Here is a 25,814-nt window from a genome sequence, read left to right as displayed (position 1 = left end):
CGCGTTCTGACACGGGCGGGCAAAGCGTGATGGATTGACTGAAGGGGAGATGGAGTGCTTTTTATTAAAAATACTTCACCACTCGCCCGATGTCAGCAACGAGCGGGCGCACAACTTTGGGAATTTCCATCTAATGGCTGGCGGTAATTAATGGATTTTGAGGACAGTAAGTTGCACAAAAAAGAGGAAAAAAATAGACAGTTATACCTCTACATACAAATTTAAAGTGGTTTTGTAACTTGAATTTTTCATGAGTAGAGGCAATATGCCTAAATTATTCGATAAACTAACTAAGACAGCCCTTAGAAAACTATGAAAGTATAATAATTATGTATGGAATAAGTGTGTAATGTATGCCAGAAAAGAAAAAAAAGGAAAAGTTATTTGTGAAGTCTTTAAAATGAATAAGAAATGCAAAAACGGGTGGAATGGCGAGTGACAGCTGAGTAAACGTACGTAGGTAAACAAACAACTTTGGTTGTTTATTGTGGGTCCAAAGGCACAATAAACAACTTTTGTTTTGCTATTTTTAAAAAAAATTACAATTATTTTACAAAATATAATATATAATTATATATATGTAGGATATTTCTGTAAATTTTGGTTTAGGGAAACATAAAAAAATAGGAAAAAATAAATATTTTTGGCCATTTAAAAAAGCTTACAATTATTTTGCAAAATATAAAATATAATTATATATGTAGGATATTTATGTAAATTTTAATTTGGGGAATATGAAAAAAAAGAAAAATAAATATTTTTTCCTATTAAAAAAAAAATCCAATAAAAAACTTTTGTTGTTTATTGTGGGTCCAAAGGCACATTACAATTTTTTTTTTGTATTTTTTATTTTATTTTGTGCAACAACAAAAAATTCTTTGGTGGCTTTTTGTGATCTGTATATTTTGAATATTGAGACATTTAGAAGTAAAGGTAGCACTATATATGTCAAATTATTGGGAGGGCAATTCATTATTTTATTAAAAACCTAGAAAAAAACACGGTAAAACCTGCTGACACTAATTTTTTTAGATAAATATCGCTGTGAAAAAAACAAAACAACGAAAAAGCGCGACTTATAGTCCAAGGAACCAAAATGGTCCTTGAATTTGTGGTCCAATTCCAAAAATCCTCCAAATAAATGGAGCTCCGCCCCCAAGATGGAGCCGTATTTGGGCAATTTGGACATCTTTAAGCGAGTTTGGCTTCCAGAAATTTTCGCTTTGACTCGAATTGTCAGAAACGTTAGCTTTGGCTTAGCGACTCGTACGCATCAAATAGACGCACGCCAAGGATATTCGATTTCTTATCTAAGAGAAGGCGCGTGACGCCGGGAGCGCCCCGTGCGGTGGCCCCGCCCCCGTCTTTGCTATCTTTAATAGAAAAAGGTAGCGGAAAAAGCCATTACACCAAGCGAGACGTTTCTTTTTCCCGCTCTCCGACATTTGCATGAAATGGCGTACGAGAAGTGATGGCGAGGCGCATTTCGCGTTTCACCGGCGACGCCATTATACGGTAATTATAGGCGCGGATAAGTGGAATTTTCTCAACATGCTGATTGGTTTTCGTTTCGGGGGTTCCGGGCTCGAGCTCGGCACTATTTAGGAAAAAAAAGGGAAATGGACTTCAAAGTAAAGTGACGTGTTTTTTGTGCCAATAAATGTATATTTATGTATATGTATGTTATTTATTCACATTTTAGTTTGGGAACATTTTAAAAAATTATGGGGAAAATTAATAGTTTGGGGCTGAAAAAAAATTCAATTATTTTGCAAAATATATAATATATAATTATTTATAAGTAGGTTATTTATGTACGTTTTAGTTAGGGGAATATGAAAAAAATAAGGAAAAAATAAATATTTTTTTCTCATTAAAAAACTACAATTATTTTCCAAAATATATATTATAATATAATATAATATATAATTATTTTTATATATGTTATTTATTTAGACTTTAGTTTAGGGAATGTGAAAAAAATAAGGAAAAAATAACATATTTTTGCTCATTAAAAAAAATACTACAATTATTTTGCAAAATATATCATCATATATTGTTATGAATATGTAGGTTATGTACAATTTAGTTTGGGGAATATGAAAAAAAGGAACAAATACATATTTTAGCTCATTTAAAAAAAACTTGCAATTATTTTGCAAAATATATCAGATAATATATAATCATGTATATGTAGGTTATTTATGTAAATTTTAGTTTGGGGAATATGAACAAAAAGGGAAAAAATACATATTTTGGCCATTTAAAAAAGCTTACAATTATTTTGCAAAATATAATTATATACATTTAAAAAAAACAATTATTTTGCAAATGGATCATCACCTATTTTGATGTATATAGGGCTCTTTAGTGGGAAAATGATGTTAATTAATTCACTTTGTACGTTTTTGCACTTAATGAAGATAGCGACTTTAAAAATTGGATTTTTTTTCAAAGGCTGATATTTTGTCCAACTTAATGGCCACTTGAAGAAGAAGATCACACATTTTGCTCATGTTCTTTTACATCTGTGTTTTTGTTTGATGAGGACTTTCTCAAGTCTTGATGGTGCGGCGGACACTTCAAGACCATCTTGATCAAGAGCATAAATGCTCTCAAGTACACACACACACACACACGCTCGATACTGTAATAAGGCTCGGGTGAAAATGAATGTCGTGCTGCAAACAAGCAGCAAATACGAACAAATTTTACGGAATAAATATACAACGGAATATGGGGAAAAAAACGAAAACGAGAAGATAATGACTAAAATTCCACCATTACGACTTTAATCCGGTAATAAAACAATGACATTAGAGCTGGGCGATAAAACGATAATGATAATTATCGTGAAATATTTTTTGGCAGCGATAATATTAAAAACTTTTGAGGGAAAAAATCTATATTTTTAAACTGTAATTACACAATCCGACCACCACTGAGAAGGGGGGGCGCTGTTGCGAGGTGAACGCTAGTTCCAAACCAAAGCTGAGGAGAAGAAGAGGATGATGAGGAAACGTGTTTTAGCATGTTAGCAATAGAGGCTAACACGGAGCATGAAGTAATAGTTAACGTGAAAATTATTGATAGACTATTTTTTTTTATCGGGATAAAAAAATTTGTCATATCGCCCAGCTGTAAATGACAATGTTTTACCTCTCCATTTAAAATAAAAATTACACACTATTACGACTTAAATGTTGTGTTGTTACAATTTAATCGCAAATGTAAAATTACGTACCATGACAAACTTTTACCTTGCAATATTACGTAAAAATCGCATAGTGTTACGATATTTTTTCGCAACAGGAAATAAATATTACGACTTAAATTCCATACTATATCAATTTAACCACATATGTAAAATTACATACCATCTAAATTTGGTCTTGACGTAAAATCACAAACAATTGTTTCAGTTTTATGATTTAAATCTATAATAAATCAAAGTGATGTCATAATTTGACCCAAAACTAACGTTACAACTCGTAATATTGAGCAAAGTTTCTTCCTAAAATGCCATTTTTCTTCTACCGTGACCTTTTAATCTCATAATATTTTGACGTACGACTTTCCTGTTTTTTTCTCACCGTACCACAACACAAGACCTTATTATCTTCATATTACGACTCCATCTTGTAACATAATAACTATTTTCATACACCAATTTTTTTTTCTCCTTGTGTGGCCGCTGTTTTAAAATCAACCCTCAACCTGACATAAAAAAATAAATAAAAAATAAAGGGCGTCGTCATTAATGCGGGACGAATTTCCGGCCACGCTTGAAAAGAAAATGTGATGAAAAGTCAGCGTTTGCTAGCCGTTATTAATTCCCGCTTCAGCCAGACTTGTATTCTTAAAGAAAATTAATTCTGCTGAGTGATTTGCTTTTGTAATAGCCTAATAGTATGCGGCGGCCATGCTCGCTCGGGTGGAACTGGGAAAGACCGAAATATCGATTGCAGACTCGTCACCGTACGACGAAAGATGGATTTCAATGAGTTATTGGAGCGTTTCGCTAACTTCTCTGTGATTAAAAGCATGCCACGCATTCTTCCTTTTTATATTTAACACATGGCATACCAGGGAATATTTGGCCACATTTCGTTAGCTCCTTAAATATATGAAGGAATTATGAAATGGCAAAAAATGTGAATGAACTGTGACAAGACTAGGATGCGGTTACAAAATAATGATAATAATACAGTGGTACCTTGAGATATGAGCTTAATTCGTTCTGGGACAGAGCTCGTATGTCGATTTACTCGTAAATCAAACGAACGTTTCCCATAGAAAGGAACTAAAAACAGATTGATTGGTTCCAACCCTCTGAAAAAAACAACAAAAACAGGATGTTGGATTGGAACAATGCTCCCTCTAATTTTTTGTTTGTCTGGGCAGAAAGACAAACTCCCTGAACACACTGAGTACCGGTGTGAGCAACATCATCATTGCTCGCTAGGGGCACACACCAGTGTCACACCTGCCATAGGCAGGTGCATGTTTACTACACATTAATTTTTTAGTAATGATAAAATGTAATGATTAATAATCTATGAATGGGGCGGCCCGGCGGATGAGTGGTTTGCACGTCGGCCTCACAGCTTAAAAAAAAAAAAATTGGGCTTTTATTTTGTGCGCTCCATATGATTTGCTGTGCGCAGAGAAGACGAGAATAGTGCGCAATTGCGCACGCGTGCAGCTTAGAGGGAACATTGGATTGGAAAAACATTTTTTGCATGGCAACATGCTCGTAACATAACATAAACAAATTTAAATGAACTTGGATGACGATGCAGACACTCAAAAATAAGTTTAATCTAACCTTACACTAAACTTAATTCTAATTTTTTTCACATTTTGATACCTTTCTTCTCCCGGGTTGGCTCTATTAGCCCCGCCTCCACCCTGACTTTCAGATGCAACCTATCGAGGGTTGTTTGCTTTTGTCTTCCCTTCAAAATATTCCCAAAATTATGCACACAAATGTCCTCACAATAGGATAACGCACGACCACTTGCTAACGAGAAGTAGTATATACTCCTCTCGTATTAGCGAACAAGCTCCGCCATTCGCACTGACAAAATTGGTGTCATATTTCAAGATTAACATTTGCTCAAAATTTTACTCGTATCTCAAATTGTTCGTATGTCGAAGTATTATTGTACTAACAAGAAGGTGGCGCGGTGGAGGAGTGGTTAGCACGTCGGCCTCACATTTCGGGAGTCCTGGGTTTGATTCCAAGTGGGTCCTCACCGTGTGGAGTCTGCATGTTCTGCGTGGGTTTCCCCCGGGTACTCCGGTTTCCTCCCACATTCCAAAAACATACATGCTAGGCTAGCTGGCTAACATTTTAAATTGCTCCTAGCTATGATTGGTCCCGGGTTCGATCCCGCGTCGTACCCAAAGTCAGCTGGGATAGGCTCCGGCACCCCCGTGAGGATAAAGAGGTTGAGAAAATGAATGAACGGATGAATATTTTATATCTGAAGTTAGAAAGCTGCAGGAGTCAGTATAACAATGATGTTTATTAAAGGCAACAATTTTGCAAAAATCAATAAGTGGATTCAAATAATGCATGCGAAAAAGCTGAAGCTTTGATGGGGGGTGGGGAGGGGGGCAGTGGGGGGTATGTTGGGGGTTTGTGGGTAAAATAGCTGACGAGGCAGTTGGGCGATTCACGGGACGTGACCGAGAATTAAATCCCAAAACGAGAGGCAGGTGGCAGGCAGCGAGCCAATTGGCTGGCCATGCGGCAAGAAAGGAGGCGGGGGGGGGGGGGGGGGGGGGGGGGGGGACAATGACGCACAGGTGATGTGATAAGCAGGCCAGTGGAAAGGGGGTGCCGTCCAAAAGCGAAAAAGTGAAAACGTTGTTTTACGAGACTTTCAAGTGGAGTATATTTTGGGAAAAATAAATAAAGGTGGCACGGTGAAAGAGTGGGTGACGCATCGGCCTCGTAGTTCCGGGGTCGAGGGTTCGATCCCAGGATGGTCTTCGCTGTGTAGAGTTGCCGGATATTTAAAAAGTTTTAACGAGTATTTCCGCAGATTTGAGAGTAGTTTGGTGATATTTAGTGGGTATTTCAGGGGTGTTTGAATTATGTTTATATATGAAACCTATTTAGAGGTATACATGAACACTTGGTAGTTTTGAAAATACCATAGTACCCAGTGTAAAAAGCCTTCAATCATTTATTTCTTTTTCTTTTCCAGGTTTAACCGTAATTTCTCGCATATTAGCCGCCTCCGCGTTTAAGCCGTGCCTTGAAAATTGCCTTAAAATCGATGAATTTTACAATTTCTCGCATATAAGCCGGGGTGGTTGATTCATAATTTTTACCTCCTCATTGGTGGTTTTAATAGGGAGTACAAATGTGTTATTTTGAAGAGAAATGTGATGAAAAAAGGAAGTCACGTGAGCAGTACAAGCAGGAAGTGTCTGTAGCGGTCTCGTTTGTATGCGTGACCGGACGTTTGGTCGCCGGACGTTTGGTCGCCCGGGTGAATATAATTTTGAGAGCTGGTTTCAACAGTAGATATTTAGATATTAAACTCTCTCTCTCATAAATATAATTTTGAGAGCTGGTTTCAACAGTAAACTCTGTCATGTTGTCAAACGTCCGGGCGACCAAACGTACGGGCGACCAAAGGTCCGGGCGACCAAACGTCCGGGCGACCAAACGTCCGGGCGACCAAACGTCCGGGCCACCAAACGTCCGGGCGACCAAACGTCCGGGCGACCAAACGTCCGGGCGACCAAACGTCCGGCGACCCAACATCCGAGTACCATCGCTAGGTAAGATGGCGGCACCCTGAGCGAGCAATGGCAGGCACAAGCAAGTTTTTTAACATTTTATGCAAGATACACTATCTTATTTCATTCATAAATGTCAAAATTAATTTGTTTTGCTTTATGACGTCCTTGTCACCTTACAGTTTTGTGCACGTCAAGTCTAATTTATGCGCATATAAGCCGTACCCTCGATCAGGTCATCATTTTTGCGAGAAAATACAGTAAATGCCTCTGTGTCATTTCTAACCAAGTGTACAAATGGTATTTACTCAAAGCGCGATTGGTTTGCGTCGAGATTCCTTTTACCGCAGGAAGGTGAAAAGAAAATATTTAAAAATAGCCGCGCCCATACGGACCCGGCCTCAGATGCTGTTCCAATATGTTGCGCACCGCTTGCCCAGACAAAGTAGATCACGACGCCCTGAAGGGGCTGCGAAGGAATTCAACACAACAACAGATGTGAATTAATTGTAAAAAAACGCCATGATGCTGTTCCAGGAGGCCCCGAGAAATGGATGATGTCGTTAGGGGTCTCGCGAGGGGCTCCGGAACGCAACGCCGTCCCGATATTCCCTTGTCGAAAGGTAATGTAGAGTCCAATATCTACTCTCTTCTGGCACGGCGGGGGAGGGGGGGGACGCTTGCTTTCTTCCTGAATAATTGAGACCTAGATAAAAGACCCGCGTTTTTGCCCCAGCACGGGATCATTCGTGGGTTTTCTCTCTTTATCCTGACCTCTCGGTGCCGAACACCTTCCGGGATCAATTCCGTTTCGCCCCCGCGTTAAAAGCGTGCTCCCCGATTTATCAATGTTGCTCGGAATGGGACCGATTCCGAGGGAGGGGCAAAGGTCAAGTCCGGGTTCGAGTGGGGGGCGGGAAGAATCTGCGGGTATGGCCTTCCAATTCCGTGAGTAGGGCAGATTTTATCACTCACTCGCGAGTATTTGGCTTGCGATGTTACAGCTTAATAGTCCGCCGGCTTTCCGGCAAGTGGGTCAGCACCCTGATAACGTACGCCGGGGGTGTCAAACTCGCTTTGGTTGGCGGACTACATTCATGCCAACTGGATCTTGCGTGGGCCGGATACCTTTATTTTTGGACCAAAATGTTACGGTATTTGCGCCATTGAAAGATGAGCCTCATTGAAGTACCGTATTTTCCCGACTATAAGGCGCACATAAGTCTTCAATTTTCTCCAAAATAGACAGGGCGCCTTATAATCCAGTGCGCTTTATATATGGACCAATACTAAAAATGTTATCACGATAAAATCAAATAAATCAGTCGATAGGGTACACCATCCTCTACAGCTCTCACAACTACGGCAAGCAGCCCCCGACTCTACTATTCTCCCCGTAGAAAAAAGTACTGCGCAGTGACTGCTGGGATATGTAGTTCTTTTGTCAATACACCCAATGGATTGTGGCCTGTATACATTGACATCAACACAGCTTTACGAAGCATGGAAGACAGCCTTGGAATAGTTACGCTAGCTACTAGCTAGCTACTATTTGTGAATGGATTGTGGCCGCCTGGACGAACGTATAAAACTCAGCGTTTTCGATGACTCATTTGGACAATTGTTCAATTCGGACACAGAAAATGAGGACTTTGATGGATTTGTGGGTGATGACGCGAGTACATTGTAAAATGTCTAAATAAAGTACAACCCAACTCAGTTTTGCTTCCGTTGCCTTTTTAAAAACGTGTTTTTAGCGTGTGTCCGTATGTTTAAGCTGGTGTATGTTTTGCCATGCCTGGCTGCGTCTATAAAAACGGTGCGTCCTTTGTGTGTGTAAAATACAGAAATAGCACTCGTTACTGACACTGCGGCTAAAAATATGATGCGCCGTATAGTCGTGAAAATACGGTAGACATCAATTTTCAATGACTTACCGTATTTTCTCGCATATAAGCCGTACTTGTCACTAAAAACAATGATGACTGAATCAAGGGTACGGTTTATATGTGCACAAGACTTACAGCATTGCCATACTCTTTTTCACCAGTAGATGTTGGCAAATTAACATGTACTATTTGTTGGTTATTTTCTGTTTTGCAGTAAGAAAACAACCATTACTGGATGAATTAATTCCTTATGATATTGACTCTAATAATGTGATTTTGATTCATACAGTATCTCAGAAATACCACGTGCGATAATTTTTTTTCAGATTTTCCCTTCAAAGTAAAACATTTTTTTACTCCCCATTAAAACCATGAATATGGAGGTGAAAATTGTGAATTAGGGGGCGGCTTATACGAGAGAAATTGTCAAATTCAACGATTTTAAGGCCATTTTAACGGTATGGAGGTGAAAATTGTGAATCAGGGGGCGGCTTATATGCGAGAAATGGTACAATTCAACGATTTTAAGGGTGCGGTCTATACGTGGGGCGGCTTATATGCGAGGAAATACGGTAGCTTGTGTTCCCACTTCCATTTTAGGGTACTTACAAGTCACTGGATGATTTTCTGTTGATTTTAAGCACTTTCCAGGATGGTTCTTGTTCGTTTGTCAGTTCCTGCTGATTTGGGGGCATTTTTTGGGTGACTTCCTGTTGGTTTTTGGGCATATCCGGGTAACTTCCTGTCGGTTTGGAGGGTTTTCAAGCTTCCCTATGAACTCTTTGGCTACCAAGTGCAGTCAATCACACAGCCCACAAACACTGAAAAGATTTCAACCTGGCAACCTTTCATTTTTCTATAAAAGCCACCCTCAGAAAAAAAAAATAACAAAAGTGTCGACACCCGTGGAAAAGACGACAGCTCTCGGTTTCAAAACCTGTAATAAATGGACAAACAAGACAGGTGCTGTCTTTTAGTTGCACTGAAGCTTTGACGAGTGTGTGTATGTGGGTGTGTGTGTGGGTATGTTTGTGGAGTCCCTCCGGATTTGAGGTGGCCACATTGTCCAAGTCTAAAGAAGTGCTTGTTTTCTGGCGCTTTTCACCGCCCGCTTGCTAGCTCGCTTCGCCTGGGGTTGCGAATTCAATGAGACCTTGAATGCCACATGAAAGGCCGCATGTGGCGACCGGTACTTAAAATGCCAAACCTGAGTCATCTGATGGCTGGCGGTCCGCCGGGCTTTAGTCCCGCTCTATTGGACGCGTATTCAGGTATCGGCGCCGGTGCGGGTATTGGACCCACATACTCAGTGGCGGTCCTGGCTAATTTTTTGCACTCTGGGTGAACAACGCGAGATACAAAGCATCCCCCAACATACAAATACAAGAATATATTATCGATGTTTATCATATTCGTGCCGAAATACAACGCAAAGTAGCAAATATGAAGAATAATTTGGACCCGATAGAAGAATACAAATGTGCTAACTGAAAAATAGTCAGGTAAACCCAAAACAAACCACAGAAAGAGATTAGAAAAGAAGAAAATATATTTTCGTTCATCAAAACCGGTAAATAAAATGAAGCGTCAATCAACTGAACTCCCTCCTGTTGTGGAGACAACCTCACTGGAGGATAAAGAATTCAACTACAGCTACGACATAAGTTGATCAGGAGAAACACTTACAATTTTCTGATTTGAATTATCTTTACAGTGCCATTGTCATAGATTATTTTGAAAGTGTTGTGTTTAGTTTTGATCGATTTGTCAACGTACACTGCCCTCTGTTGGCAAGAGGGAATATCACCTAACTGGTAATGTTCATTCATTCATTCATTTTCTGAACCGCTTTATCCTCACTAGTGTCGTGAGGGGTGCTGGAGCCTATCCCAGCTTGATCCCACTTCAGGCAGGAGGCTGAATTGGTGGCCAGCCAATCACAGGGCACGAGGAGACAAAGGACAACCATTCACACTCACACTCATACCATGCTAGCATAGCGTTTATGGAATGTACCCAGAGAAAACCCACACGGTTAGAACATGTCAACTCCACACAGGTGGACCGACCTGGACTTGAACCCAGGACCCCAGAGCCGTGAGGCCGACGCGCAAACCACTCAGCCGCCGGGCTCCGCCTGCTAGATTTCTTTCAATACTAAAACCTACCAGTCAACTTGTACGTTTTACCGTATTTTATACGTTTTTTTGATCATTTCAAATTGTGTACGGCGTATAACAACTTTTGTACATGATTTTTTAAAGTATTTTTTGGGGGAAAACCGATCTCCTTTTATGGATTTCGGCTCGAATCCGGATCGTCTCAATCAGACGAAAACATTATCGTCGATTGCTAACGCTGTTATGTTTTGCGACAGTCACTTTTCACGATACAAATATAGCGCGTCAGCAAGCAATGTACCCAGACAGTCAAGCTGTCAGCGTCATACAGCGACATCTACAGAATCTTGAATTTAGTGCACCAACTGATTGGGTACCCCGTCCACTTTGGAGAAAATTTTAGACTTTTAAGTAAGTAAAAATGTGCTGCGTTGCATTTGAACATTTTTTTAATCGTTTAATAAGGGCAAGGGTGTTAGACTTGGGTTGGTTCGTGGTCCGTTTTAACGTCAACTCGATTTCACGTGGGCCGGACCATTTTAGATATAATATTTAGATTTTTTTAATAAATGGATTAAAAGAACTGGATTAAAAGCCCTGAATGTTCCGTTTTTTATAGATCTAAAACAATGTTTATCTTAGCTTTTTTTTAAATATATTTTTAGATTTTACAAAATAATTTTTGAACTAAAAACACAGAAAAAAATGATTAAAAAATGACAATTATTGATTTAAAAGGGAGAAAATCAGGAAATTGAATATACATCTATACTCTTCATTTTAATTTGATCCTAAAACAGAAAGTCGGCACTCCTGATTTACTTACCCGGGCCACACAAAATGATGCGGCGGGCCAGATTTGGCCCCCGGGCCGCCACTTTGACACGTGAATAAGGGGAATCGCAATCATTAATAAGGGTAGCGATTGACCGAAGTTGACGGCTATGCTATAAACCGCTAAAATCGACTCTTCCGCCTCAATCCCAAACGCACTTTTGTTCCATTTGGACCCTAAAAAGTTCAACTCGGCTTAAAATCAAGCGTTCATTGGCCGTTGTGTTAAGAACTCTCAAAGACCGACTCCCCCGGGGTCCAATGAATAATTAAACGAGGGCCCAATTACAACGCTCGCCATTCAAAAGGAAAACCGGAGAGACGCAGAACTCCTTCAGGTAGTTCCGACTATCTCCGTCGAAAGAACAGAACTTTGGTCACGACTCAAGGGCTAGCAGACGCCATTCCGTGTCCGTTGCGTCTCGTCTTCCTGAGAAAAAAATCTCAGTTCAACCTTCAGCTAGCGATCACGGCGAGATGATTGGCCCTCAAAGGGGGAAAAGGCCTTTTTTTTCCCCTCTTCAAACAAAGATTTTGATGGAAAGAAATAGTCGAGAAGCTCATATTGTTTTCAACCTTCATCGTCGCCCCGCGAGGAAGCAACGGATTTCTTCTTTTGTGTGTTTGTCAAATAGCATGGAGGGCTAATATTTCCAGATTCAACAAGTAAGTCTGCCCTTGTCAGTTAAGAAAACTTTTCTTTAGAATGAAACCCTGAAGATTTCAATACATCTTTTTTCCTCACAGAAGGCGCCGTCATGTACTTTTTTTTAATGAAAACGTGGAATAAAATACAGAAACATTCTCCATCTGAACTATTTTCTGTTGAAAATGGAATATTTCTCGTTAAATAAGGTGCAGGCTCAAGAGTTTAGTCAATGGGAACCGATTATTGTTAGATTATTTTCAGAGTTTTCACCATTCTCGACGATCAAGCTAAAAAATGTAAGATATCAAACTCTAGAATGACCGAATTGAAGTCAAATGCTTGGCCTGGACACACGCAAGATGGCCGACAATAACGCTACGGAGGATAAAACATGAATTGAAATATCACTATCAACTAGCACAGTGAACGCAAATTGACTTTTGCATATCTCAATCCGCCACGGAGTTGAAAAACGATGTTTCAAAACACGCCAAAACAGCAAAAATACAAAAAAAAATTAGATATAATATTTAGATTTTTATGTTTAAAAATGGATTAAAAGAACTGGATTAAAAGCCCTGAATATTCCTTTTTTTGTGTAAAACAATGTTTATTTTATCTTTTTTAAATATATTTTTAGATTTTACAAAATGATTTTTGAACTAAAAACACAGAAAAAATGGATTTAAAAAATGACAATTATTCATTTAAAAGTGGGAAAATCAGGAAATTTAATATACATCTATACTCTTCATTTTAAATTGATCCTAAAACAGAAAGTCGGCACTCATGATTGACTTTCCCGGGCCACACAAAATGATGCGGCGGGCCAGATTTGGCCCCCGGGCCGCCACTTTGACACCTGTGACTTATGCTAACAATAGCTTTTGAAATAAAATCCATTGTCCACGAATGGCTTGGGCAGAAGACGTCATCGCCGAGTGAAATGTGACATGCTTTTTTCTTCCCATAGCTCACTTTTGATTTGTTCTGTACCGAGACGCAAAGAAAGGTCAGGAATGAATCACGATCTGCGCTCCTGTCACGAGTTTAAGCCGCGGCGTCGTAGCGCCGATGCTCGCAGACGCTCGCCCAGTTCTCGTTTCCTTTCTGGCCCGAATAACGTTTGCCGTCACAGCACAGCGGTTAGCCGCAACGAACATGGCAGCAGCCCAGATACGACTTGGGACCTCCTGGCACAACACTACGCTTCATTTCCGAGTAATTCAGTCAGCCCGGCCAACATGCTCGGGAAAAAAAATGGTAGTGGTGGGGGGGGCGGTAGGGTACTCCTCGCGAACATTTATCACTGCTAAGATGTCATCCTATGAAAGCCGATGATGGATAAAGATCATTCCAAGACACAAGCTACATGTTGGTTTTCTAGTTCTAGTGGAAAAATACTGAGATGAGGTTTATAATAGTGTTGAACACATACTTTTTTTTTTGGCTTCGCTTACTGCTACTTGTACGCCATTTTTTGTTAAATACAGTCATACCTCGACATACGAGTGCCCTGACATACGAGCAATTTGAGATACGAGTAAAATTTCGGGCAAATATTTATCTTGCTTTGCATTTTTTCAGTGTTTTTTTCCCGTTAGTCAGTGCGAATGGCGGAGCTTGTTCGCTAATACGAGAGGAGTATATACTACTGCGTTATCCTATTGTGAGGACATTAGTGTGCACCATTTTGGGAATATTTTGAAGGAAAGACAAAAGCAAACCACCCTCGATAGGTTGCATCTGAAAGTCAGGGTGGAGGCGGGGCTAATAGAGCCAACCCGGGAGAAGAAAGGTATCAAAATGGAAAACAAAATTACAATTAAGTTTAGTGTAAGGTTAGATTAAACGTATTTTTGAGTGAGTCTGCATCGTAATCCAATTTCATTTCAATTTGTTTATGTTATGTTACGAGCGCGTTGCCATGCAAAAAGTCTCTCTTTGCGAAATCCGTCTAACTTTAGTACTATTAAACACATTTTATTACTATTAAACCACTAGTTATGTGTTACTTTGTTAATAGATGGCGAATTAGAAGAAATAAAACATTTTTTTCCAATCCAATATCCTGTTTTTGGTGTTTTTTCAGAGGGTTGGAACCAATTTATTTGTTTTTAGTTCATTTCTATGGGAAACGTTCATTTGAGTTATGAGTAAATCGACATATGAGCTCAGTCCCGGAACGAATTAAGCTCGTATCTCGAGGTACCACGGTATGTAAAAAATGTGTTTGCTTTTTACCCTTGGAAAACGGACCTATCTACAAGAACAAGCATCAAATTCAACCAGTTGTCTGCAATTCCCTGATTGGCTCACCATCAAAAAGCGACCAATCCATAACAAGCCACCATATAACGCTTTGCAAAAGAGCAAAAAATATTGTTTCCTGTCAGCTTTTTGTAATATTTTTTGCTGGTGATGAGTGACAATAAATACAGGAAGCGTTCTAAAGTTTGACACTTAAAATGCTCTCAAAACGGCCAATCAAAACTATTCAAGGCTAAAAACAAAAAACAAAGACCAAAGAGACATTTTTTCCTCTCCAATGCTAAACTGTTTTAAATAGTCTGATCCATTGAAAATATGACACGTAAAGGTGAGCACATCCAAGAATGATTTCCAGAGTGAAAACTATTCAAGGCTAAGATATGAAAAACAAAAAGGCACTTATTTTTCAACTTCTACTGCTTTTGAACTTTGCGGCCATATTGCGAAGGGCGACAGGTGGTTTGAAATTAAATCTCAGAGTCCGTATTGTGTAGTATTGAGCCGTTATTTCTTAGTACTAGCCGATACAGGGATTGGCTAATTTATAATTTATGACAGCGTAGCCGTCCACCATCCACATTGTTTTCAGTACAAAGGTTCCAAAACCAGAATGAGAATTATTCACTTCATTCATGTCCGTTGCGCTAATCCTCAAAAGAATCACGAGGGTGCCAGAGCCTACCCCAGTCAACTTTAGGCACCCTCGCTAGCAGCCAATCACAGGGCAATAATATACTTATGTAAGTGACCACTTACTCAATGTTGACTGTCACTTATTTATTACTTCTTATTATTTTTTATTGATTATTTATCTGCTCGTTCGTTGGTTTGTTGTTATTTGTGCACTCATTTATGTTGTTGACCACTTATGTGACTAATTATTTATTTATTACATATTGATTATTTACTTATTATTTATTGATTTATTCATTTGTTTGTTTGTTGTATTGATTGCACACTTCTCTACTTATTATGTGACTTTATTATTAACTACTTATTTATTGATTATTTATTTATTATTATTTATTATTATGTAATCATTATTTATCGGTTTGTTTGTTTGTTGTTGTTATTTGTGCGTTTTTTTATTATTAACTAATTTATTGATAATTTGTTTATTATTATTTATTTGTATTTAATCATTATTTATCTGTTTGTTTGTTGTTATTATTTGTGCACTTCCCTTATTCATATTTTGACCACTTATGTGACTATTTATTTATTTGTTATGTATTGATTATTTACGTATTAATTATTGATTATTTATTTATTATTATTTATTATTATGTAATCATTATTTATCAGTTTGTTTGTTGTTGTTATTTGTGCGTTTTTTTATTATTAACTAATTTATTGATAATTTGTTTATTATTATTTATTTGTATTTAATAATTATTTATCTGTTTGTTTGTTTGTTTGTTGTTGTTATTTGTGCACTTCCCTTATTCATATTTTGACCACTTATGTGACTATTTATTTATTTGTTATGTATTGATTATTTACGTATTAATTATTGATTATTTGTGTATTTGTTTGTTTGTTTATTGTTATTGATTACTTATTATGTGACTACTTATTTGTTTGTTGTTGTTATTTGTGCACTTTGTGGTGAAGCTTTAAATCTCATTATAATTGTATAATGAAAATGAACGCAACTTGCGACCCCAAACTTTTCCTTCACATGGCTCCGCCCTCTTTTTGTCCGCCTCACGCACAGGAAACATTTCCGTGACCTTTCCAGTCTACATTGCCGTGTTAGCCAAACGCTAAAATGCTAATCCGAGAAGGTAAAACTCAAAGAACATTACCGTATTTGACTCAAATTTCCCCGTTTTTTTTCCACGTCAGACTTCGGACTCAACATCACAGAGATTTTTTATCATTTTTTTTTTAGATTAGACATTCTCTGTGCCCACGATTGGTCGTCTCCTATTGGATCCCATCCGGCCATTAAGGTTTAATAAGAATTTCTCATTAATCTGGGCCCACGGGGGGCGCTGGGAATCGCCGCATTAAAGCAGAAAAGAAGAAAAAAAGGGGGCGCCGTGACACGGGGAAAACCGATAAAGCTTTTCTGGTGTACTCGGAGACTCGGCGGACACGCGTGGGGGGAAGGGAACCGAAAACCAAAGCCAATTAGTCCAATTCCGAGGCAACGCGTTTGAGGCTGGGAGTCTAAATATTTGAGTTGAGGGAACGCGGAGAAGATTTTCGGGGAGTAAACAAGCTCCCCGAATGTCGTGTGCGTGGTGCACGCGCGGGACGTACAAACGGCTTAAAAGAGCGAATCAAAGGCGTTACAAGCCAATGCCTGGTCTCCAAAGACACGGCAACTGTTGAACTCTGGGAAAGCAAAATAGTCTTGTTGCTCTTTTTGGTTGTTTCTCTTTTGATCCTTTTTTTGATGAGCCAATGGCAAAACGGCGTTTTTTTCGTGGGACGCATTTCGAAAAAATCAAAAGGGCTGAAAGATAAATAATATTTATATATAAAGTGAATGCGTTTTTTGCGAAATATGCCGTTTTGGCCCGAATATAAGACGACCCTGATTAGAAGACCAAGTTTGAAAAAACTTTTTGAACGCCAAATTCCATTTTTGTACACAAAATAATGATCGCATCTGAAAGAAATGATGATAAAAATATGTTTCAGAGAAAAGGCATGTTGTTTTGCTTTTTAAACTTTTTAAATATTTAAATATGTAAACTAAAGTACATTTGTATAAAATGGCTTCTGTTTTTTTAATATGTAAATGAACCAATCAACTGTGTTAAACCAACAAAATCTAAAGATATCTGGCGCCATCTAGAGTTGTGAATGGCTACAATGTTTAGACCCCGAATGTAAGACGACCCTGATTAGAAGACCACCAAGTTTGAAAAAACGTTTTAAACGCCAAATTCAAATTTTATACACAAAATAATGATTGCATCTGAAAGAAATGATGATAAAAATATGTTTGAGAAAAAAGGCATGTTTTGCCTGATTTAAATCATGCAAAAACTTTTTAAATATTTAAATATGTAAACTAAACTGTGAATACATTTGTAAATGAATGGCTACTGTTTTTTAATATGTAAAGGAACCGATCAACTGTGATAAAACAACAACATTTAAAGATATCTGGCGCCATCTAGTGTTGCGAATTGCAACAATGTCTAGACCCCGAATATAAGACGACCCTGATTAGAAGACCTCTCCCTTTTTTTCAAAACTCAAGTTAGGAAAAAGACTTTTTGAACACCAAATTCAATTTTTATACATCAAATAATCATCGCATCTGAAAGAAATGATAATAAAAAAATAAGTTTGAGAGAAAAGGCATGTTATTTTGCCTGATTCAAATCATGCAAAAACTCTATCACCTTTTTAATTTTTAAACTAAAGTGCAAACAGATTTGTAAACGTTCATTTAATATGTAAATGAACCAATCTACTGTGATAAAACAACAAAATTATGTTCAGAATTCCTTTGAAGATATCTGGCGCCACCTAGCATTGCGAATGGCTACAGCGCCTCGACCCCGAATGTAAGACGACCAACACTTTTTCAGTCTTATTTCAATGCAAAAAAACATTGTCTTATATTCGGGCTAATACGGTATTTCAATTTTAAATATTTTAGGGTCCGACATTAAAAAAAAAATTAAAAATTAAAAGCCTTATTTGAAATACAGATACAATGAAAATATCATTTTCTATGTAGATTAGATTTGGACCGTCTAAAACCATTCATTCCAAATAGTTTTTCAATGAAAACCGTTCCATCGAGTGCCGCCGAAAAGCAGACAAAAACCTTTGGAGTCGAATTTTCTCATCTGAATGGCGGCCATTGTATTCTCTCAACTCAAGGACGTTCTTCTCAATTATATCACCGACCAATAAAACACTACATTTTCCCACTCCTCTCCAAAACAAGTCAAAACGTTTCCCGCGTTCTACCGTGAAAACCTTTCAGACGGCGTCCCGACTTCAACGCCAGTTGGCTTTCCGCCAAATTGCGCGGGGTGCCGAATTATGCAAATCACCGACAGTTTTAAACCCCCCAAATCTGCCAAAAATAAAAAAAAACGAGACATTCGTCTAGCGAAACATTCGCCGAAACATTTCTACCGGCTCAAATTCCACCGAGATAGAAAACACGGACACGAAAGTCCCACAAGAAAGCCACGAAATGAGATTCCCATTTTTTTTCAACGCAATACGAACTACACTATCTCCAAGTCCCCTTTCTGTAAATTCCGTAGCGGCGGATACGGCACCCCCGTAGATTAAAGCGATCTACCTGACAATCATCGTATCCGAGCACTCCAGATCCGCAAAAACTTGAAATCGATTCCACGCTTGGGTTCGTCACCCTTGGTTCCCGCCCATCGAGAAGTACCGTAACGGCGTGCGGTACGGCGTGCGAGGGGGCGGGGACTTATCAAGCGCCACGGCGAGTCGTGTCAAGCGTGCGGGAGAGGTCAATCAAGGTGATTCCAACAGCTGGCGGCGACGAGATGATCTATATAATCCTCACGGAAAGCAGAACTCGTATAATATGATTTAGTGTCCGGTATATTGAAATTGCCTACGGGAGAAGCGTCTCCGGAAATTGGCCATCTGCCGCCGTCGGAATTTACGCCGGCGCTTTGTTCCGCTTCCCGATGCGCTACGTACGTATCTGTTTTTGCAAGACGGCCTCGTAAAAGCCCATTTACGTTAAACTTTTACATTCCGTGATCAGTTTTTGCCAGGCTTTTTGGTGACTTTGGCGTCAGGACGTCGTTAGGGGGAACTCGGGTTTGAGGGGGGGACGAATCTGTCCAAGTTATTTTTTTTCTTTCTTCCGTCCACTGTTTTTAGTTGACGCCGAGTTCGGAGTGGAGTTGAAAAGGAAGGAAGGCGCTCTACTTTCAAAATAATCTAACGTGTTGACAATGTGCGAAATGCATATTTAGAACGTGACGTTGGGGATCAAAATGAATCGTCACGTGAAAACGAAAACTTTTTAATTTTTTGCACGTATATTGCTGAAAAAAAACACATGGCTTGATTTTTTTGGGGGGCGGGGGGTTCTGTAGTTTTGATACTTATTCATTTTGACCATTTATCTACGTTGACCACTTATTTATGTTGGCTACTTATTTATGTTTCCCACTTCTCTACGTCTCTTATCTACGTTGACCACATCTACGTTGACCACATCTACGTTGACCACATCTACGTTGACCACCTATCTGTCTGGACGACCTATCCGTGTGGACGACCTATCCGTGTGGACGACCTATCCGTGTGGACGACCTATCCGTGTGGACTCCCTATCCGTGTGGACTCCCTATCCGTGTGGACTCCCTATCCATGTGGACTCCCTATCCATGTGGACTCCCTATCCATGTGGACTCCCTATCCATGTGGACTCCCTATCCATGTGGACTCCTTATCCATGTGGACTCCTTATCCATGTGGACTCCTTATCCATGTGGACTCCTTATCCATGTGGACTCCTTATCCATGTGGACTCCTTATCCATGTGGACTCCTTATCCATGTGGACTCCTTATCCATGTGGACTCCTTATCCATGTGGACTCCTTATCCATGTGGACTCCTTATCCATGTGGACTCCTTATGTACGTGGACTCCCTATGTACGTGGACTCCCTATGTACGTGGACTCCCTATGTACGTGGACTCCCTATGTACGTTGACTACTCATCTACGTTGACTACTTATCTCTGTTGACTACTTATCTACGTTGACTACTTATCTACGTTGACTACTTATCTACATTGACTATTTATCTACGTTGACTAGTTATCTACGTTGACTAATTTGATTCTCATTATACTTGTATAATGACGATAAAGGCATTCAATTCAAATGCGTATTTCATATTTTGGTAAAACTGCCCTATTAAACCAGGGAAAATTGGTAGGATTTGGTGTCTCTGGAAGTGTGTGTGCGTGTGTCACCAGAATCATTCCAGTTCATCGCACGCATCGCCCACCATTAAGTCTCGTCTACCCGGCTCACTTCAAATAACGGCTCAGAATCAAAGAAGCTGCCATTTTTCTCCCTTCCTTATTTTTACGGGGCCAAGCTTTTGCACTTTGGCAGAGGTTACGCATCCCATCCTCTCTTTTTTTTCTCTCTTCTTTTCATTTCTTTACTCTTCCCTTCTCCTTTCTTCTCCGTGGCTTGCGCGCAATCCCCTTCTTCAAAGCGACGCCATCAGCGTTCCAATCGAAGACGGTAGATTATCTCCGACGTTTGCCCCGTGGCGCCAGCGAATGACTCCAAATAAAACTTTAGACACCGAAGCAAAGAAGCGCCTCGGGCTCGAGTCCTAAAAATAATGTCCGGCGTTAATCACTTGATGTTTCGGATCCTTTTCGCTGCTGCAGGTACACCTCAAAAAATGACCTAAAGTGCTAGTGAACGTGTCAAATTGGTGGATGGGAAACGGAAATAGCCTGCCGGGACTTTTTGTTCGATGGACCGTCAAAATCGGGTTTAAAAAAAAATTGAAGTATCAACCGATTGGCTGCCTTTGGCTGTCCAATCCGTTTTGACTGGGAGGGCTGAAAGCAATGCGATTGGACATTTATTGGTGAAAAACACGATCGAAATCAGGTAAACAAAAGCGAGTGTTTTAGTTATATTCAGTATAGCAGTAGAAGGATATTCCAAACTATAATAACTATATTTACTCTCAAATTTATCGATTTATGGAAACATTAATTCTACGTTTATTTAAGCATCTTGTCATGTTGTCGTCATCGTTTTTGAAAAGTCAGCTAATGGAGAAGTGCGGTCTACCCCCATCTAGTGTTAAAGCGAAGTAGTGCAATGTAGGCTGAATTTACAGTAATCCCTCGAATATCGTGGTTCATGGTTCGTGGTTGGTTCGCAGGCCGCGTTAACGTCAACTCGATTTCATGTGGGCCGGACCATTTTAGATATAATATTTAGATTTTTTTTTATAAATTGATTAAAAGAACTGGATTAAAGGCCCTGAATATTCCGTTTTTTCTAGATCTAAAACAATGTTTATTTTAGCTTTTTTTTAAATATATTTTTAGATTTTACAAAATGATTTTTGAACTAAAAACACAGAAAAATTGATTTAAAAAAATGACAATTATTGATTTAAAAGTGGGAAAAACAGGAAATGTAATATACATCTATACTTTTCATTTTAATTTAATCCTAAAAGAGAAAGTCGGCACTCATCATTTACTTTCCCGGGCCACACAAAATGATGCAGTGGGCCAGATTTGGCCCCCTGGCCGCCACTTTGACACCTGTGATGTAGACCAAACATGGCCGTGATAATTGAAAAATCACCAAATAGGATCACACCCATTATAACTTTTTTCTCCTAGTAGCAAGAGTGGCTTCCACTTACGAATTTCAGCGTGGATTTTCACATTGTTATGAACTTTAAAAAATTAAAATTTTAATAATAGCGGAAAAAAAAATCGCAAAGTAGTGAATTCGCGAAAATTGAGGGATTACTGTAATCTTCTTGCACGGGCCATTTTAAATGATATTTCCACCCTCATCATATTTTCATCAAACTCAAACCTTCTTGACGTCACGTGACGTCGGCCTTGAAATAAACTTTTTTTTTCGAGGTGAGACAAACAACATCGATTGGTATGGAAATCAGTCCAAAGGCCAGCAAATTAGCCAGCCGGCGCCTTTTTAAAGGTCGTTAATCAACTTTTGGCACTCGAGTCGCTGTTTTGTTTCCCGCTAGATGCTGTCGTCAGCATCCACGCCACACAGACGCGCATTTCCGTCTTTTTTGAAGGAAATTCGAGCAACTTGCGACGACAAGCGGTTCGAAAAACGAATGAATGGACGCCACATTTTTAGCAAGCAATTTTTTTTGTGGCGGTTAAAATAGCATTTATGAAATATCATGACACTTACCTTGAAATGAACACTTTGTGGGTTTTGTAAGGGGAAGAAAGTGTGATGGTGACTCATGTGGTTTTAATTGTGGGTTTTTGCGCTTTGATTTTAACTTGTTCATCGATAAAAAAGGATAAAAAAATTAAAATATGATCATTTCATGTTCAGTAAAATTTCCACTTTAAATGAATTGGACGGCAATCCTTGCCATTTGAGTTTAGACTAAATATTCTCTTATTTTGAAAGAGTAGTTGTTATTTTTCTTCTTGTGGACGCTAACTTTAAAGTCTTCCTACTCCAGTTGTGAAATGATCACTTTGGAAACATTTAATTTCCATAAATAATTCATCAACAATCAAAATATGACCAAAATATGATTTTTTTTACATTCCATTCACCCGGTAGCATCAGCATGAACGTGTCATCAAAAACACGGACATATTTGAATCAAATAAACTCCAAAACCCAAGGAAATGCGACTCACCCGTTAGCATTCCGCTAACCGCTAACAGGATTCCACGTCAATTCAGAGAATGGATGACAACAAGAAGGTCGGCGTACGCCAGCGAGGTCGCCGCGCTGATGAGCTTCCTAATGGAAGAGGGAAAAAAAAGTACATTGAAGATTAAATTAGCCAAGTTGATCCCTCGGAGGACGACAGAACGATGAAAATCCGACCATCTCAAAATGTCCGGCTAATGAGCACTTGACAAGAATTTACTTTGGGTCATTAGGTCCAATTGCTTAACTTTACCATTTGTACATGCTGACTCATCTTATTCCTTCATTCATTTTCTGAACTGCTTACTCTCACAGAGGGTCGCGGGGGGTGCTGGAGCCTATCCCAGCTGACTTCGGGCGCTCTGAATTGGTGGCCAGCCAATCACAAGGCTCAAGGAGACCACAAATGACCAATCGATCATAGCTGGGGGCAATTTAGTGTTCACTTAGCTTAGCATGTATGTTTTTGGGATGTGGGAGGAAACCGTACCCAGAGAAAACCCACGCCAGCCCACTGCTTTCCTGACAAAATAACGGAAAGTTTTGTGCAAAATGCAAAACATATTTAAAACATGACGTCGCATTACGAAATTAGTTAAAAGTAGCCAGCCGAAAAACGAAAACTTAACATTTTCATTTTTCTATGTAAACATTTTTTACTTTAAAGCTGAATGAAATTGATATAAATTTCCATACATGTCCATTTGGATTACCGTATTTTTTGGCATGTTAGTCGCCTCCGCATATAAGCCGTACCCTTAAAACTGCCTTAAAATCGTTGAATTTTGATTTATCTCGTATAAGTCGCCCATTGATTCACAATTTTCACAATTACAAAATGTGTTACTTTGAAGGGAAGATCCTAAGAAAGTTTATCGTGCTATTTCTGAAATCGATTGCTAGATTGCACATTCCGAAAGGGTGTTGCCTGCACTTAGACAAATTCAAAAAGGAAGTCAAGTGACCACTACAACCATGAAGTGTGTCCGTAGCGGTCTAGTTTGTCATCCTCCGGTAAGATGGCCCCGCCCTGAGCAAGCAAGTGATTTTTTTTTAAGTTTTATGCAACATACGCTTATTTCTTTGTCTTGAATTTCATTCATAGACATCAAAATAAATGTTTTGCGTTTTATCTGATTATCTTTTCTCTGTTTTGAAATAAATGACTGTATCGGCCACATTCACCCGCGTCATGACGTCACGGCGACGCCAATTTGTCGTGACATCATCGGGTCACGGCGCCATCAACTTGCAATTTTTTTGCATGTCGTGTTTTTATGCGCATATAAGCCGTACCCCCGATTCAGTCATCATTTTTTTGTTTTCCAAACTTTCAATATGCAAAAAAAATCTCAATAATTGCACCGTGTCGGGATTCCCTGGAATCGAATCCCGATCTGCGAATCGCGATACAAATCCTATCACGAAATATGAGGCCACACCCACCCCTTAATAAACAAGGATTTGAATTGAATGCTTTTTGTGGAGAAGAAGAGAAATGTACAGTGCGTGTATGTTTACAAAGCATGAATTCATCTCCATGCGGAGAATGTCACGGTGGCATAATGGAGGAGGATGGTGCGGCCGGCTTTAAGGACAAAGCTCCATCTTCCGACTTTTCTCCGCTACGGGAGTGTCGTGTTTGCCACGGGCCAGTCTGATAAACATGCGCGACGTGGCGGGGAAGGAAAGGTCACGGCAGCCAGCACCAATAACATCTCATTTCCATAATTTCCCAGTCCAAAATGGTGGCTCGCTCTTCCAGTTCACAGGTTCAAGTCTTGTCTGGTCCGCTCAAGGACACAGGTGGGTTGATTTTCTTATTCCGTTCAGGAACATGTTTTTTTTCCCCCGTGTCGTTTTTTTCACGGAGAGAAAATGCTGTCAGGACATTGTTGGGGCGGAACGATAAAATAAAAAATGGATTTGATAGCGGTTTATTTCTACATGGTGGCGGTGGTCTAGGTTTTTTTAGGGTCTTCCCGTGGAGTTGTGAGTTGAAAAACAACGGGAGGGCGGCAGGTTAAAAAACGCGAGGGGAATTTGTAACCAAAATATATCTGTGTATATATATATATACATATATATATATATATATATATATATATATATATATATATATATACACACATACATATATATACATATATATATTAAGATCATAAAAATGTGAAAATCCACGATGAAACGCCCAAGCGTAAGCCACTCTCCCGTCTTCCACTTGCAACCAGGACACAGGACTGAAGAAAAAAAAGGTACCGGATTTTCTCGCATATAAGCCGTATTTGTAACTAAAAATATATATATATTTTAAGATCATAAAAATGGGAAAATCCACGCTGAAACTCCCAAGCGGAAGCCACTCCCGTCTTCCGCTTGTGACTAGGACTCAGCACTGAAGAAAAAAAAATTACCGTATAGTACTCGCATATAAGCCGTATTTGTAACAAAAATATATATATATATATTTTTTTTTCTTAAGATCATGAAAATGTGAAAATTCAACGCTGAAACTCCCTTGCGACTAAGACTTAGCACTGAAAAACAAGTACCTTATAGTACTCGCATATAAGACGTATTAGTAACAAAAAATATATATATATTTTAAGATCATAAAAATGGGAAAATCCACGCTGAAACTCCCAAGCGGAAGCCACTCCCGTCTTCCGCTTGTGACTAGGACTCAGCACTGAAGAAAAAAAAATTACCGTATAGTACTCGCATATAAGCCGTATTTGTAACAAAAATATATATATATATTTTTTTTTCTTAAGATCATGAAAATGTGAAAATTCAACGCTGAAACTCCCTTGCGACTAAGACTTAGCACTGAAAAACAAGTACCTTAAAGTACTCGCATATAAGACGTATTAGTAACAAAAAATATAT

General features: G+C 39.1%; 1 protein-coding gene across 4 annotated transcripts in view; it reads right to left on the bottom strand.

The window, feature by feature from the left end:
• Positions 1 to 25,814, bottom strand: part of LOC144075333 (uncharacterized) — a 123,842-nt gene that overhangs the window by 71,875 nt on the left and 26,153 nt on the right. For all 4 annotated transcript variants that reach the window (XM_077602237.1, XM_077602238.1, XM_077602235.1 and 1 more), the window contains one exon: positions 22,909 to 23,015. In XM_077602237.1, coding sequence (XP_077458363.1) covers positions 22,909 to 22,918 — 10 coding nt within the window. In that variant the 5' untranslated portion in view covers positions 22,919 to 23,015. The remainder of the gene's footprint in view (positions 1 to 22,908; positions 23,016 to 25,814) is intronic.

Source organism: Stigmatopora argus, chromosome 6 (assembly GCF_051989625.1).
Source record: "Stigmatopora argus isolate UIUO_Sarg chromosome 6, RoL_Sarg_1.0, whole genome shotgun sequence".
In the NCBI taxonomy this organism is placed as follows: Eukaryota; Metazoa; Chordata; class Actinopteri; order Syngnathiformes; family Syngnathidae; genus Stigmatopora; species Stigmatopora argus.
Note: the sequence above shows the minus strand (reverse complement) of the source record. Positions and strands in the feature narration are given on the sequence as shown.